Raw genomic sequence first — 13,301 nt, 5'->3', positions numbered from 1 at the left:
GTTTTGGTGAGGAGTTGTCTGATTTAGATTGGGTGGACATGGAAGGTCTCTCTGAGAAGGAGACAATTAATCTAAGATGAATGGAAGCTGGCCAGTTTAAGTGTTGGGGGGCAGGGAGGATTTCAGAGAACAGTGTGTGCCAAGGTCCTGGGCATGAGAGAGCATGGCACATGAGAGGAATGAACAAAGGCCAAGATGACCATAGTGTAGTGGACAAACAAGAAAAGGGCATGTGCAAATGCAGGGCCTTGTAACCATGGTAAGGTATTTTTGTTTATTTGAAGTGCAATGGGAAGACAAGGTTGTCAGATTAGTGCTTGTGTTACTACTACCCAATTTGTGGCAGACCCTGAGAAAGCTCTTAGGTTGTTTATTCATCTATCCACACAATAAAGGACTAGAATTATGAGTTGACAATGATAGTAGAGGAATGTCTAAGGCATAGACCTTCCTCAGCCTGTGATTTAGAAGATTAGATAGCTATAGTGATTGAATTAAGGTGTAATGTGATTTATTCATTCAACAAATACATACTGCACGCCTGATCTATTCCAAACCCTGTGCTAGATGCCCTTCAAGGATCACACACCACACATGGGTCACAGGAGAAGCACAAACATACTTAGAGTTTTAAGTGGGTTAAAAGTCATTTTCATCTGTGATATCTATGAGGGTCTTTAAAAACATCCAATCATTCAATAAATCAATACACATATTTAGTATCTGTTCTGCATAAGGAACTATGCTAGCTACTGAAATCAAGGACCTTAGAGTTCCATAACAGATAGACATATCCCTCAGAATGCATTAAAATATTAGGTGTTCAGCTGGTGTGGCTCAATGGTTGAGCATTGACCAATGAACCTGGAGGTGATGGTAGGATTCCTGGTTGGGGCACATGCTCAGTTATGGGCTCAATCCCCAGTGGGGGGCAAGCAGGAGGCAACTGACCAATTATTCTCATCATTGATGTTCCTATCTCTCACTTTCCCCTCTGATATGAATAAAAATAAAAATTTTAAAAAATACTAGGTATTAAAAAACAAGACAGGCAGCAGCCTTTCTGTAGATCAGCATTGAGGGAGGGTAATTCAAGGGAAGAAGACCTTCCCAAAAAGGCGTAACTCCCACCTTCCTTGGTAGACTTGTCCATATCTCCCTCTGGCCTGTTTTTTAGAGCTGTCTTCCTTCTTGTTTCCCTGTTTCCCTTTTCCACCGCTGCATTCTTTGGTCTATCTTGGCATCCTTTAAAACGCTCAACAAATCCAAGATCTGAGCATGGTTTCTCTATATGGCTGTGAGATACCTCAGACAATTATATACCTTCCCTAAACCCGAGTCTTCCCATCTGTACAACGAAGGGATCGGATCGCACCTAAAGCTCAGGATTTACTCCAGCCAACGTGATATTCTCCCTCCTGCACGCTGTGCTCTGCAAGGCCGTTCTTTGCACAGCTGCACGGATCCCTCCACCCCCTTCTCACCCCTGTGCCACCTGGCAAACACCAAGACCCGGCTCAAATATCTCAGGCAAGTCTCCTCTACTTCGACACACACGACACAATAGTTTAGTCTATCCTTCCTTCATGCCACACGGCCTCGTCAAGATGATGGAATGAAAAGGACAAGGGAGACAGGCTTGGGTTTGAGTCGTGTTCTTTATCCTTGAGCCTCAAATGCTCACTGGTAACCTGGGAGAAATACCTAAATTCGCAGGTCTAACCAATTCATGGGGATTAAAGGCAATATATGTCAAGTGCTTGCCACCTAAGGCGTGCTCAATAAATAGCAACTGCATGACACCTTTTAGGGGCAAGCCCTCAGCATACTTGTTGTGGGGTCGAACCCTGGGTTCAAAATAAGACCACCGGAGGCTGATGATTGATTTAAAAAAAGCAGGCAAGGATTTACTTAAAAATTGGCCAGGACGGCCGCCAAAGCACCACACGCAGGTGGCCACACTCACGATCGCACCGTTGCAGGTGCAGGCAGTCCTTTCAAAGGTCTAAACCGCTGAAACTGGTTCGGCTCATTGGATAGAGCGTCGGTCTGAGGACTGAAGGGTCCCAGGTTCGATTCCGGTCAAGGGCATGTACATTGGTTGCAGGCACATCCCCGGTGTGGGGTGTGCAGGAGGCAGCTGGTTGATGATTCTCTCTCATCAACGTTTCTAACTCTCTATCCCTCTCCCTTCCTCTCTGTAAAAAATCAATAAAATAATAATAAAAAAAAAAGGTCTAAAACCACAAGAATTTTCTTTTGTTCTGAATTCTGAATTCTGAATTCTAAATTCTAAAGGCTGGGAACAGCCCACAGGGTTGGTTCCCAGTCACATCCTGCTGGACATTGGAATGTGGCCCTATCTTGAGAAAGCAGATAGTACAGGATCAGAGCTCAGCGGTTAGTCTCTAAAAGTTATCTACAGTTTCTACCCCTGAAGCTACTGAGTCAGTGGGAATCCATCTCCTGGAGTTCCTGGTCCCAGGCACAGGAAAATTGCCTCAGCCTCCAGGTCTCTGCCGGGAAGCTGAGGTAACCATCCTGTGTTTAATCAGGTGCAGGAGCCAGAACAGCAGGGTTAAAATTCAAACAGCAGTTTTTACCAAAGTATGGTTGCTACCATATTTCATACTGAAGTAGTTCTGGGTTGGTCTCCGCGCGGCCTGAGGGCATCTCCTCCCTCCACCCCGGGGTGAAGGCGCAATCCTGCAAGGCTGGAGGGCTCCGAGGGCGGGGGCCCAGGCAGCCCAGGCCCTGAGGGACGCGACTCTGATTCCCGGTGGGAAGGCCACGCTGGGAGGACCCACCTCCCGGAAGTGACGCCACAAGGAAGTCAGCGACCTGCAGGGGCGGGCCGGGGCGGGGGCGCACAGCATGGCGGAAGCGGAAGGGATTTCGCTTCTTCTGTTGCCGCGGCAGCCAACCCCGCCCGGGATGGCGGAAGTGGAGGCGCCGACGGCGGCCGAGATGGACCAGAAGCAGTTCAGCGGCAGCGGCGCCATGGACGTGGAGCGGAGCCGCTTTCCCTACTGCGTGGTGTGGACGCCCATCCCGGTGCTCTCGTGAGTGTTCTCCGGGGTCCGCCTGGGGACGTGGAGAGGAGCCGGGGTCCGCGCGGGGTGCTCGGGCCGCCCGGGGCCAGCCGCCGGCCCGCTGCCCAGCAAGCCTCCCCCTCGGGCCCGGCCCACCGAACCGAGCCGTGCCAGCTCCTGCTGACGGTGGGACATGCCCCTCGCCCCCATTGCACCTCATAGTGACGGAGAGAGACCACTGTAGACCAGCGAAGGGCTCTGTGGCTGGGGCCCTGACTCGGTCTGAGGACACATCTTCACATTCACGATTTATTCTTTTTTTTTTTTTTTTTTTTTTTACTGTGCACAAGATATCCTGCCAAGCCCGGAGGAGTTTGTTAGGACCATACCCGCCCCTGGGATGTCAACAGTGTTAGGGTCCCGAGATCTGGAGTCCACGCTTTGTCTTACGATGACCCCGGAGATTACACACCATCTCAGTTGCAAAGCGTGTTTGGGTTCCAGGGTGTTTTTCTCTTTCTGGGGCATTAGCTTTCATCAGAGAGAAAGCAGGCGGCAGGCAGTGTTGCCGCCTTTTTTTGCTTCTGGCTGGGGAGAACTGGTTTGCCCTCCTGCATCAATCAGCCTTTGACAGCTGATAATAGCCGCTGCTCACAGTGCTGGACAGTTGCCCAAGCTCGCTCTCTCGGGCATTTTTCTCTGAATTTCACAACCACGTTCCTAAGGTAGGACATACCTTCTCAGATGGTGAAGCTGAGCTTCTTGTATCATTAAATGTCCTTTTTATTTGTTCATTTTTAATTTCTCACCCGAGAATATTTTTCCATTGAGTTTTAGAGAGTGGGAGAGAGAGGGGAAGACAGAGAAATGTCGATGTGAGAGAAACACATCGATTGGTTTCCTCGGCCAGGGAGGAGCCTGCAACTGAGGTTTGTGCCCTTGACTAGAATTGAATCCAGGACCCTTCCGTCCCCAGGCCAACACTCTATCCCTTGAGCCAGAGAGCTCATGTGCACATAGAAAGACTCACTCCAACAGCAGGGAGAGAGACAGGTGAACCACCAGCTTCATACACTGTCTGCTGGCCTAGAGCACAGAACTAGGAATAGATGTGGCACAGGAACTGTCATCTCCCTCTGGATGGGGGGAGAAGCAGCTGAATCCAAAGATCTCAGAGAAGTTGATCATTCTTCAAGAAAAGACAGATAATAGCTACTACTAATAAAAACAGCTAAGGCTGGGTACTTACTCCGTTCTGGGCCAAACATTTTATATTCACAATCTCATTCAGTCCTTACATCAACCAAATGAAAATAGATACTGTCATCCCATTTCCTAGATAAGGAAATTAGGGCTTAGAAGCCAGCATGGGGCTTTTTTTCTTTTTTAAAAAAAAATATTTTTATTGATTTCAGGAAGGGAGAGGGAGAGAGAAACATCAATGATGAGAGAGGATCACTGATTAGCTGCCTCCTGCATGCCCTCTACTGGAGACTGAGCCCACCACCCAGGCATGTGCCCTGACCAGGAATTGAGCCTCCATCTCCTGGTTCATAGGTGACTCTCAGCCACTGAGCTCCGCTGGTTGGTCTGTTGGGGCTTTTTTTTTTTTTTTTTTTAATATATTTTATTGATTTTGTACAGAGAGGAAGGAAGAGAGATAGTTAGAAACATCGATGAGAGAGAGTCATCGATCAGCTGCCTCTTGCACACCCCATACTGGGGATGTGTCCGCAACCAAGGTACATGCCCTTGACCGGAATCGAACCCGGGACCCTTCAGTCCCTAAGCCGACGCTCTATCCACTGAGCCAAACCGGTCTCCGCTTTTTTAAAAAAAATATATATTTTTATTGATTTTGTACAGAGAGGAAGGGAGAGAGATAGTTAGAAACATCAATGAGAGAGAGTCATCAATCATGTTGGGGCTTTTTTTATTGAGATACTCTACCTTCCCAGATAGAAGCTCCACATTCACTCATTCACTCATTCATTCAATAGTTACTGAGGACCTGTTATATACCAGATCTGCATAGAAGCAGCTGTGGAGCTTGCCTTCACGAAGCTTCCAGACTGACAAATACTGTGAGAGTTTCTGATTGGGGACTTCCCTGGGCACAGAGCTCGGTGTTGTCTCTGGCCTTTATTCTTCATTTCCATCAGCAGATGTCAGCACAGCTGTGTGTGTGGAGCACTGCTCCCAGACCTCCTCCCCAACTGGATGGAAGGAATTGAGGGGAAGGGCAGGCAGGAGGACTAGGGTCAGAAACCAGCAAAACTACTTTCCCACAATTCTGAGTCTGCATCCTATGGCCACTATGGGTCTTCAGCAGCTTACTCTATGCCAGTCTAGCTGATCAGATAGCAAGTATTTATTGAAAACGTCATGATAACAACATTGAGCAACTACTAAGTGCAAGGAAGTGTGCTAAGCACTTTACAAAGTCCTATTAAATCCTGGCAGTAGCCCCCCATTGAGGTAACTATTATTACTCTCCACCTATCACTGACCGATGAGAATGAGTAATTCGTGCAAAACCATCCAGCTGGTGTGGCTCAATGGTTGAGCATCAACCCAGGAACCAGAAGGTCACAGGTTTGATCCCTGATCAGGGTTGCAGGCTGGATCCCCAGTGGGAGATATGAGGGAGGCAGCTGGTTGATTGTTGTTTCTCTCATTGATGTTTCTATCCCTCTCCCTCTCAACCTAGGTCTGATTTCAGAGCCCGATTCTACTCTTAAATGCGGGGCATTCATTCATTCATTCATTCATTCAAAATTTAGTCAATGAATACTTAGCTCCAGCTGCATGCTAGGCATTGCCTTGGGGGCTACTCTGACAAGAGAAAACCCTGCTCCCTTGCAGCTCACACACTCGTGGGAAGAGAAAAACAGTAAGCATGTAAGCAGCCATCATTTTAGAAAGCAGTAGGCACCATAAAAAAATTAAAACAGGGTCATGGGATCTAGGGTGCCTCGGGTGTGTGGTTCTTCTAGAAGGCATGGTCAGGGAAGAAAAACCTCCGAAGTTACAGACAAGCTGCAGTAAGCATCTAGTACTCCAAAGCTACGAGGAAGAGTGTTCTGGGCAGAAACAAATTCAAAATAAGCACTGAAGCGGGAGGGTTTGGTGCCCTGGAGCTGAAGGCAGGCAGTGTAGCCAGAGAGAGACATGAGGTGACTTCAGGGGATAAGTAGGGCCAAACTATTGAAAGGAGTTTAAAGTGTGATGGGAAGCCATTAATGGGTGCTAAGCAAAGGAATGATGGAATCTGAATTATGTTCTCAAAAAAAACACTCGGGCCCCATCCTCTCCTGTGCTCAGACCGCAGACCAGGAAGACCTGTAACCTGTGGAGAATGACAAAATGTCCAGTCTTTCCTTTAAAGTCTGTTAGCCCAGCCAGTGTGGCTCAGTGGTTAAGTGTCAACCCAGGAACCAAGAGGTCACTGGTTTAATCCTCACTGAAGGCTTTTGCACAGGTTGTGAGCTCAGTCCCCAGTAGGGGGTGTGCAGGAAGCAGCCGATTGATGCAGTTTCTATCTCTCTCCCTCTCCCTTTCTCTCTAAAAATCAATAAAAAAGTGTTTTTTAAATAATTAAAAAACAAAGATATTGTAATCCATTGGCTTCTCACCACCACCAATTCTGGGGTCAGGGTCCCCATCATTTTTTGCCAGTATTTCAGAATAACCTCTGAACCACTGCCCTTCCCTCACTGCTGTCCCCCTCCCACTCTCCAGACACACGCAGCACTTGGCAGCTTCAGAGTTTTGCTTTCTGCCCGTGGACACCCTGTTCTCTCACAGGTAGAGTTAAAAGTTGCCTCATCTGTGAAGTCTTTCCTGACTCTGCCCAGCCCCACATAGTCACGTCCTCGAGCTGCAGCTCTCGGTTTTGTTCCACCTCCCCAGCTGGGTGCAGCCTTGACACCAGACTTGGCCAGTGGGCCTGCCAGCCCTTAAAGTGGACCAGTCTCTCCAGCCCTTACAGCCATGCTTTCAGACCACGGACTAATCTGGAATTCCTGTATGTTTTGCATATTGGGATCCATGTGAGATATGGGTTTTTTAAATACCCATGACTTTTAAGAATTTGAACTTCTAGTTCTTGGAATTCACCATGCTGTTGTCCTAATCTTTACTCTTGCCCATACTGTTTCTTCATCATTTCCTCAGAGAAGCCTTCCCTGAACCACACACACACACAGATTGGTTTAAATGCCTCCTCCATCCTTAAAAAAGTAACTTTTCATTAAGCTATAACATATACTATAAAATGTTCAAATCTATAAATATATATAGGGCTCAATGAGTTTCTACATACATATACTTATGTAACCCAGATCAAGACAGAGAACATTTGCAATACCCAAAGGGCTTCCTTACACCGGTCAGTCTTATCAGAGATCACCCCTCTTTTGCCTTCCGGCACTTCCAGATTACTTCTGCCTTTTCTTGAACTTCATATAAACAGAATAGTATGTATGTTCCTTTGTGTAAGGCTTTTTTTCACTCTGCCTTATGTCTGTGAGAACCTGTGGTGTGTAGCAGAAATGTATTGTTTTCCATTGTTGCCTCCTATTTTATTGTATGTCTGCACCCCAGTTTACTTACTGAGATACTTGAGGCCCGGTGCATGAAATTCGTGCACACACAGGGTCCCTAGGCCTGGCCGGAGATCAGGCCCCATTGTGCATGAGCGTTTGATTGCTCCTCATCCTCACCCACTCAACATTACCGTCCTTTTAGTTCTGGCCCTTCTGTGGGTGGTCTCCCTTTACTGTTCATCTGCACTTGCCCCTCTTCTGTGCTTCCCCAGCTCCTCCGTCCATCCTTTTGGCACCGATCACACAAAGTTTTAATCACATGCTCCCACCCTGGAGGGGGTGTCCCTGGCCTCTGTCTAACCGGCTGCAAGATCCCCCAAGCTCAGCTCCTTCCCCGTTCTTTTTTCTCGCAGGTGGTTTTTCCCCATCATTGGCCACATGGGCATCTGCACATCCACAGGAATCATTCGGGACTTTGCTGGCCCCTACTTTGTCTCGGTGAGCCCCCATTCTTCCCCCTCTGGAGGGTTCCAAGGCTTAAGCGGAAGGTTGGCCTGTCTCGCCTGCGGGCAGCTCCCTAGTTCCCTGAGACCCGAGAGAATGCAGAGAGCACACGGCCCGGGCCTGGCCCTCTGCCCCTCACCGGTGTTTGACACCTTTACCCCTTCTCTTGCCTCCAGGACAGGCCAGGAGGGCAGTGTGGCCAGAAGGACTCTTAAGTAACTGACCCAGCCCTTTGCCCACCCCTGGGTACTGAGACATGGGTAGGGGTTAGAGGCAAGAGTGGAGTCAGACCATCCGGGAACCACATCTCTGGACCTTCAGAAGGTGGGAGTCACAAGGTGGGGACCAGGGGAGGCTGCCGTGGTTCCCTGGGTGTGGCCGTGGAGAAGAGGGTGGGCTTTCTACAGTGAATCAGCTGCGCTCTCAGGCCTTTGTGGGGGATGCGCCCAAAACGGGTACAAGCCCAGAGCATGGGCTTGTTCCTGCCTATTGCGAGGTTGTACAGTAGCTTCATCAGAAGCTGAAGTAAAGGGGTATATGGTGGCATCAGCCTGTTTATATTAATGGTTGTTATGATCACCGTAACCAACAGGTCTTTCACAGCCATTGCTTTCACTCTCATGTACCTTTATGATAATTCATCTCTGACCAGCTGATAGCAGATTCAGAAGCCAGAATCTGCCCCTACACATCTTATGTGGCAGGTCTAGGACCTGGCTAAATGCCTCCCTCACGGAAGGCCTCTCGAGTGCCCCCACCCCACCCCCCGTCCTGCTCTGAACGCAGCCGGACCGGCAGAGGCAGAGACGGGCTCTCTGGGCGCTGCTGTTGGGTCGGAGGTCAGGGTGTCCTCATTTATATGAGGAAGGAACTGCCTCCCTGTCATCAACGATCAGAAATTGACCAGAGAACCTGAAGAAAAGGAGGCCCAGAGAGAGAGAATTCACTGGGAACCACACCAAGGGGCAGCTGTGGCTGGCACCCCGAGTCTTTGATCTCAGTGTGCAGTGCTCTGTGCCATGCTGCCTTCTTTCCACCAACATGCTGCTTCTGGCACTTCACAAACCGACCGGCCCCAGAGCTGCCCACTGACGTGCCTCCTAAGTCACTGCACTTCCACGCCAACCCAGGTCTGCCCTCCCGCTGGATGGGGTTCCCACTGACCTCTGCTCTTGTCCCTCAACAGGAAGACAACATGGCCTTTGGGAAGCCTGTCAAGTAAGTGCTGAACGCCCGTGTGACCGACCCTGGGCCAGGTTCCCTGGCCAGGTCCTTTCCCGCAGGCAGCTAGCCCTGCCTCGGCTCTTCACAGTCGTGTTCTCAGCTCCATTGGGAGGGTGAGGAAAGGGAAGAGGCTGGGTCAAGATTACACAGGAAGTGGCAGAGTGGGGACTCACACCAAGGTCTGTCTCACTCCAAAACCTAGACTCTTTCTCCTGCCCCTCAAGGAGCAGACACACCCTTTCAGTGCAGGAGGCATTGTTTGGAGCTCCCCTGGAAAGTTCTGGATGGAGAGAATAGAAGCAGGTGGAGTCCTCTGCAGCTGTTGCTGGCTGGCTGTAATTCCTCTCTCGGGGCCCCCTCCCTGTGCTTTGGTGACGATGCCCCTGTCATCTGTCTGCTCAGACAACCTGCACCCAGGAGGGCCAGGCCCAAGGAGCGGTGGGTGTCTCACCCAGCAGAGGCGGCCTGCGGCTCCCTCGGGCAGGTGGACCTGTGGGCCCAGGGCCTCTCAGCTGTGTCTGCTGCCAGGCTGCTGTGGGAAGCTCCTGGCACCCTTTTCTGGGTAGGAACCCCTGAGCAGCCCCCGCCTAGGCAGTGATGGTTTCTCACTGGCCCCCCTGTCTCCGGGCCAGCAATTTTCAACCTTTTTTATATCCTGGCACAGAAAAACTAATTACTAAAATTCTGTGGCACACCCAAAAAATTTTTTTGGCTGATCTGACAAAGGAAAAAAAAAGTATAATTGTGATTCATTGACACCAGACTACTATTGTGTTAGCTCTTGTCATTTTTTAAATTGGACAGTCTAAGGAAAAAGAAGTCAGTGCCCTGACTCAATAGTGAGGCATTGCAAGCTTTAAAAATTCTTGGGGGCACCTCCCTCCCCCCGCCCCCAACACACACACCTTGAAAATCTGCTGCTCTAGACTTCTGTACCAAGCCATTCCACTCAGAGCAGCCAGAGGGCGCTCTGACCTCCAGCACTCCCTCAGGGGTCTCACTCAGCTTGAGGTTTATGAGCTCTAGCTTCCCTGGCTGCTCTCCGGCTCACCCTAATCTCCTGTGGGGAGATGGGGGAGGATGCTTTCTGATGGATGAACTCCCCAGGGTGATGTCAAGTCCTCCACAACATGGCTCTACCTGTATCTCCAGCCTCACCTCCCCCTGTCCCTCCTCCATCTCTGCTACGTGCTGCGCAGTTTGTGCCTCTTCCTCTGCTCAGGCTGTTCCCTCTGCCTACAGTGCCCACTCGCTGTTCTGTGCCCGGCAGCTGCTCTTCGGGCTGGACTCGGTGTCACCCCAGCTGAGTCAGCTCCTTCCTCCCCAGGATCCACATGGCACTGGGCGTACCACACTGTCACCCGGGCCTGGACTTGGCTCACCCCTGCAGTTTCAGTACCCAGCGCAGGGCCCTGCACCGAGCGGGCACCAGGGAACGTGGGCAGAGCTGAACCAGTGCCCAGAGCCCCTCTCCCCTCAGGTACTGGAAGTTGGACCCTGCCCGGGTGTACGCCAGCGGGCCCAGTGCGTGGGACACAGCTGTGCACGACGCCTCTGAGGAGTACAAGCACCACATGGTACGTGAGCTGCTCCTGGCGTGGGAACCAGGTGGGAGCTCCCCCACAGCCCGCGTGACCTCCTCTCTGCATCTCCAGCACAATCTCTGCTGCGACAACTGCCACTCACACGTGGCGCTGGCCCTGAACCTGATGCGCTACAACAACAGCACCAGCTGGAACATGGTGACCGTCTGCTTCTTCCTCCTGCTCTACGGGAAGTATGTCAGGTGAGCGCCCCCCCCCGCTCCCTGGGGCTGCTCTCCCAAGGATCCCAGCAGGGCCGTTTCTGCGGTCCTTCAGCCCACAAAGCAGATGCTGGCTGGAGATGCTGAAGGTTCTAGAATAACTAGCTGAGTTCCCGGTGGAGAAGGGGGTGGCTGTGCTGAAGATCAGCTGCACCAGGTCCCAAGCCCCACTCCGTCACTTGCTCACTGTGAGTTCTCAGGTGACAGCCTTGGCTCTCAGCCGCAGCTGTTCTCAGTAAAATGGGGGGAATGATTCTGGCTCCTTGGAGAGACTGTGGGCGCACAGAGCCCTGTGCTCAGGTCAAGTGAACAGGTAGACCCTCCCCGGAGAGTGGGTGACCACCCCACAGGGTCCCTTCCCGGCTCCCAGCACCTGCGCCAGGGAGGTCAAAGGTGTCAGTCCCAATCCACAGGGAGAGGCAGCTCGGAGAGGTTGGACGGCCCGCCCACGTGGAGCCAGCACGCACCCGGCAGCCAGGCCGCCTCTGCAGCCTTCCTCGCTGCCCTCATCATTAAGAGCGTCTGAGAAGAGGCTCTTGGGAGTCTTTCTACAGCCCAGAGCTTTTAGAGGTCCCCTGAGATGTCTGTAGCTGTGGCCTCGCACACACCGAGGCAGAGCCGGGTGTACCCAGAGCCCTGACTCCAGCCTCAACTCTGTTCACTCTTGCTGACTCCTCCCCTCTCGGGGGAGCCCCATCAGGAAAGCTGTGTGCAGACGCTGCTCCTGGCTTTCATGTCCAGACAAGGGCCTCGTCCTCTGACTGGAGACCTCTCCCCAGAGGCTGGGGTGGTCGTGGATGGAACCAATAAGTTCTAGAAAAGGTGGGCACATCTGTCACCCACCCAGGGAGGTGTCCCGTCTCCACCAGGAGCCTGGAGCATCTCTTGCCAGGGACTGCAGTTGGCACTCCCCCATCGCAGGTGCCAGGTCCAGCCCAGTCCCTCGGTACAAATGAGAGGGGGGAGAGCAGCCCCTCCCGGGTTTGGAGGGATGGGGCTCACTCTCCCGGCCCTTCCACCAATACTCCCCTCCTCTCTCAGCGTCGGGGCCTTCGTGAAGACCTGGCTACCCTTCGTCCTCCTCCTGGGCGTCATCTTAGCTGCCAGCCTGGTCTTTAACCTTCGGTGATGGCTGCCTCGTGGCCCTGGACCTGCCACTCCTTTGGTTCCAGATTCTTTTTTCTCTCCCCAAGAGGCAGGGATGGGCCTGCTGCTGGTTTTGATCCAAGAGTCTGGGCTAGTGGGATGGAATAGGCTGAGGGTGAGCAGGGCTGGGGGGGGGGGGGGGGGTAGTTGCATATTGTGTCTCACTGGTCACTCAGAAGTTCCCTGTGCCCTCCTCCCCAGGCTGGTGAGCACCTCCTCCCAGTGCTTCAGGCACCCTCTCTGTTCATCTGTGGGAAAGACTTAAACTTCTCCTGTAGCTGCTCCTGTGCTGCCTCAGCTCAGTGTCTGGTGGGGAGGGGAAGCAAGGGGAGGGCATTTGGAGCCTATTCTCCTGCCAGGCCTCCATCCGGGGGTGGGTGTTGTACACTAGGAAGTCTCCACTAGCTAAGCCACCCTGCCCTCTCCACTGGCCTCTAGAATGGTCCAGCAGGACTGGATGGCCCCCCTTCGGCCAGAAGCTGCACTGGGAGTAGTTTGTACCCCATCTCCTGGGGTCCTGCAGACCATGCAGCCCCTTCCCCCCTCTCCCCTCTCCCAGGGCCTATCTCTCACCTGAGCCCATCCCCCTCAGCAAGTCGGGGCCTGATGTGTCCAGTGACACCCTGAGATCAGAGCAGTGGAAACAGCCTGGCCCGGCCCGAGGGTGGGCCTCACTGGGAATGGCAGCCCTTGGGTCCAGGATGTGCCGGAGCAGCCAGTGCCATCATGAAGCTGAGGGAGCCGTTTCCTCCTCACCAGGGCTCCCTCCCTGTGCTGCCCCCTCCTTTCTGCCCCCCGATCCCTGGACGGGACGATAAAGAATTTAAACTCCAGAAAGTGCCTTGTCCTTATTTTTTCCCTTCGGCGGTCCCTTCACTTCTTCAGCTCATATATCTTTGGGTGCCTCTGCCCCTGGCAAGGGGTCTGGGTAAGTCTTCACCCAGTGCCTGGCTTACTGGACGGAGCATCCCCCCGTATCTGCCCTGGGCCCAGGCCCTGGGAGTTCCTCTCCCACCATCGCAAAGCTTTCCCTTCAAGGCCAAT

At 52.1% G+C, this 13,301-nt stretch overlaps 1 protein-coding gene across 1 annotated transcript; it reads left to right on the top strand.

Annotated features, from left to right (window-relative positions):
* Positions 1-2,842: 2,842 nt before the first annotated feature.
* Positions 2,843-13,090, top strand: TMEM222 (transmembrane protein 222). The gene is made up of 6 exons (XM_036448330.2): positions 2,843-3,062; positions 7,993-8,077; positions 9,270-9,301; positions 10,788-10,884; positions 10,963-11,093; positions 12,153-13,090. Exons 1-6 carry the CDS (start codon positions 2,875-2,877, stop codon positions 12,238-12,240), a joined length of 621 nt encoding a protein of 206 aa, XP_036304223.1. The 5' UTR covers positions 2,843-2,874; the 3' UTR covers positions 12,241-13,090.
* Positions 13,091-13,301: the final 211 nt, after the last annotated feature.

Source organism: Pipistrellus kuhlii, unplaced genomic scaffold (assembly GCF_014108245.1).
Source record: "Pipistrellus kuhlii isolate mPipKuh1 unplaced genomic scaffold, mPipKuh1.p scaffold_m20_p_2, whole genome shotgun sequence".
Classification (NCBI taxonomy): domain Eukaryota; kingdom Metazoa; phylum Chordata; class Mammalia; order Chiroptera; family Vespertilionidae; genus Pipistrellus; species Pipistrellus kuhlii.
Note: the sequence above shows the minus strand (reverse complement) of the source record. Positions and strands in the feature narration are given on the sequence as shown.

Excerpts from the sequence above, each read along its gene's own strand:
- TMEM222 (XM_036448330.2), top strand. The coding sequence starts at position 2,875 with ATGGCGGAAGCGGAAGGGATTTCGCTTCTTCTGTTGCCGCGGCAGCCA. Across the intron at positions 9,302-10,787 it reads GCCTTTGGGAAGCCTGTCAA|GTACTGGAAGTTGGACCCTG; the intron begins GTAAGTGCTGAA and ends CTCTCCCCTCAG. Across the intron at positions 10,885-10,962 it reads AGGAGTACAAGCACCACATG|CACAATCTCTGCTGCGACAA; the intron begins GTACGTGAGCTG and ends CTGCATCTCCAG.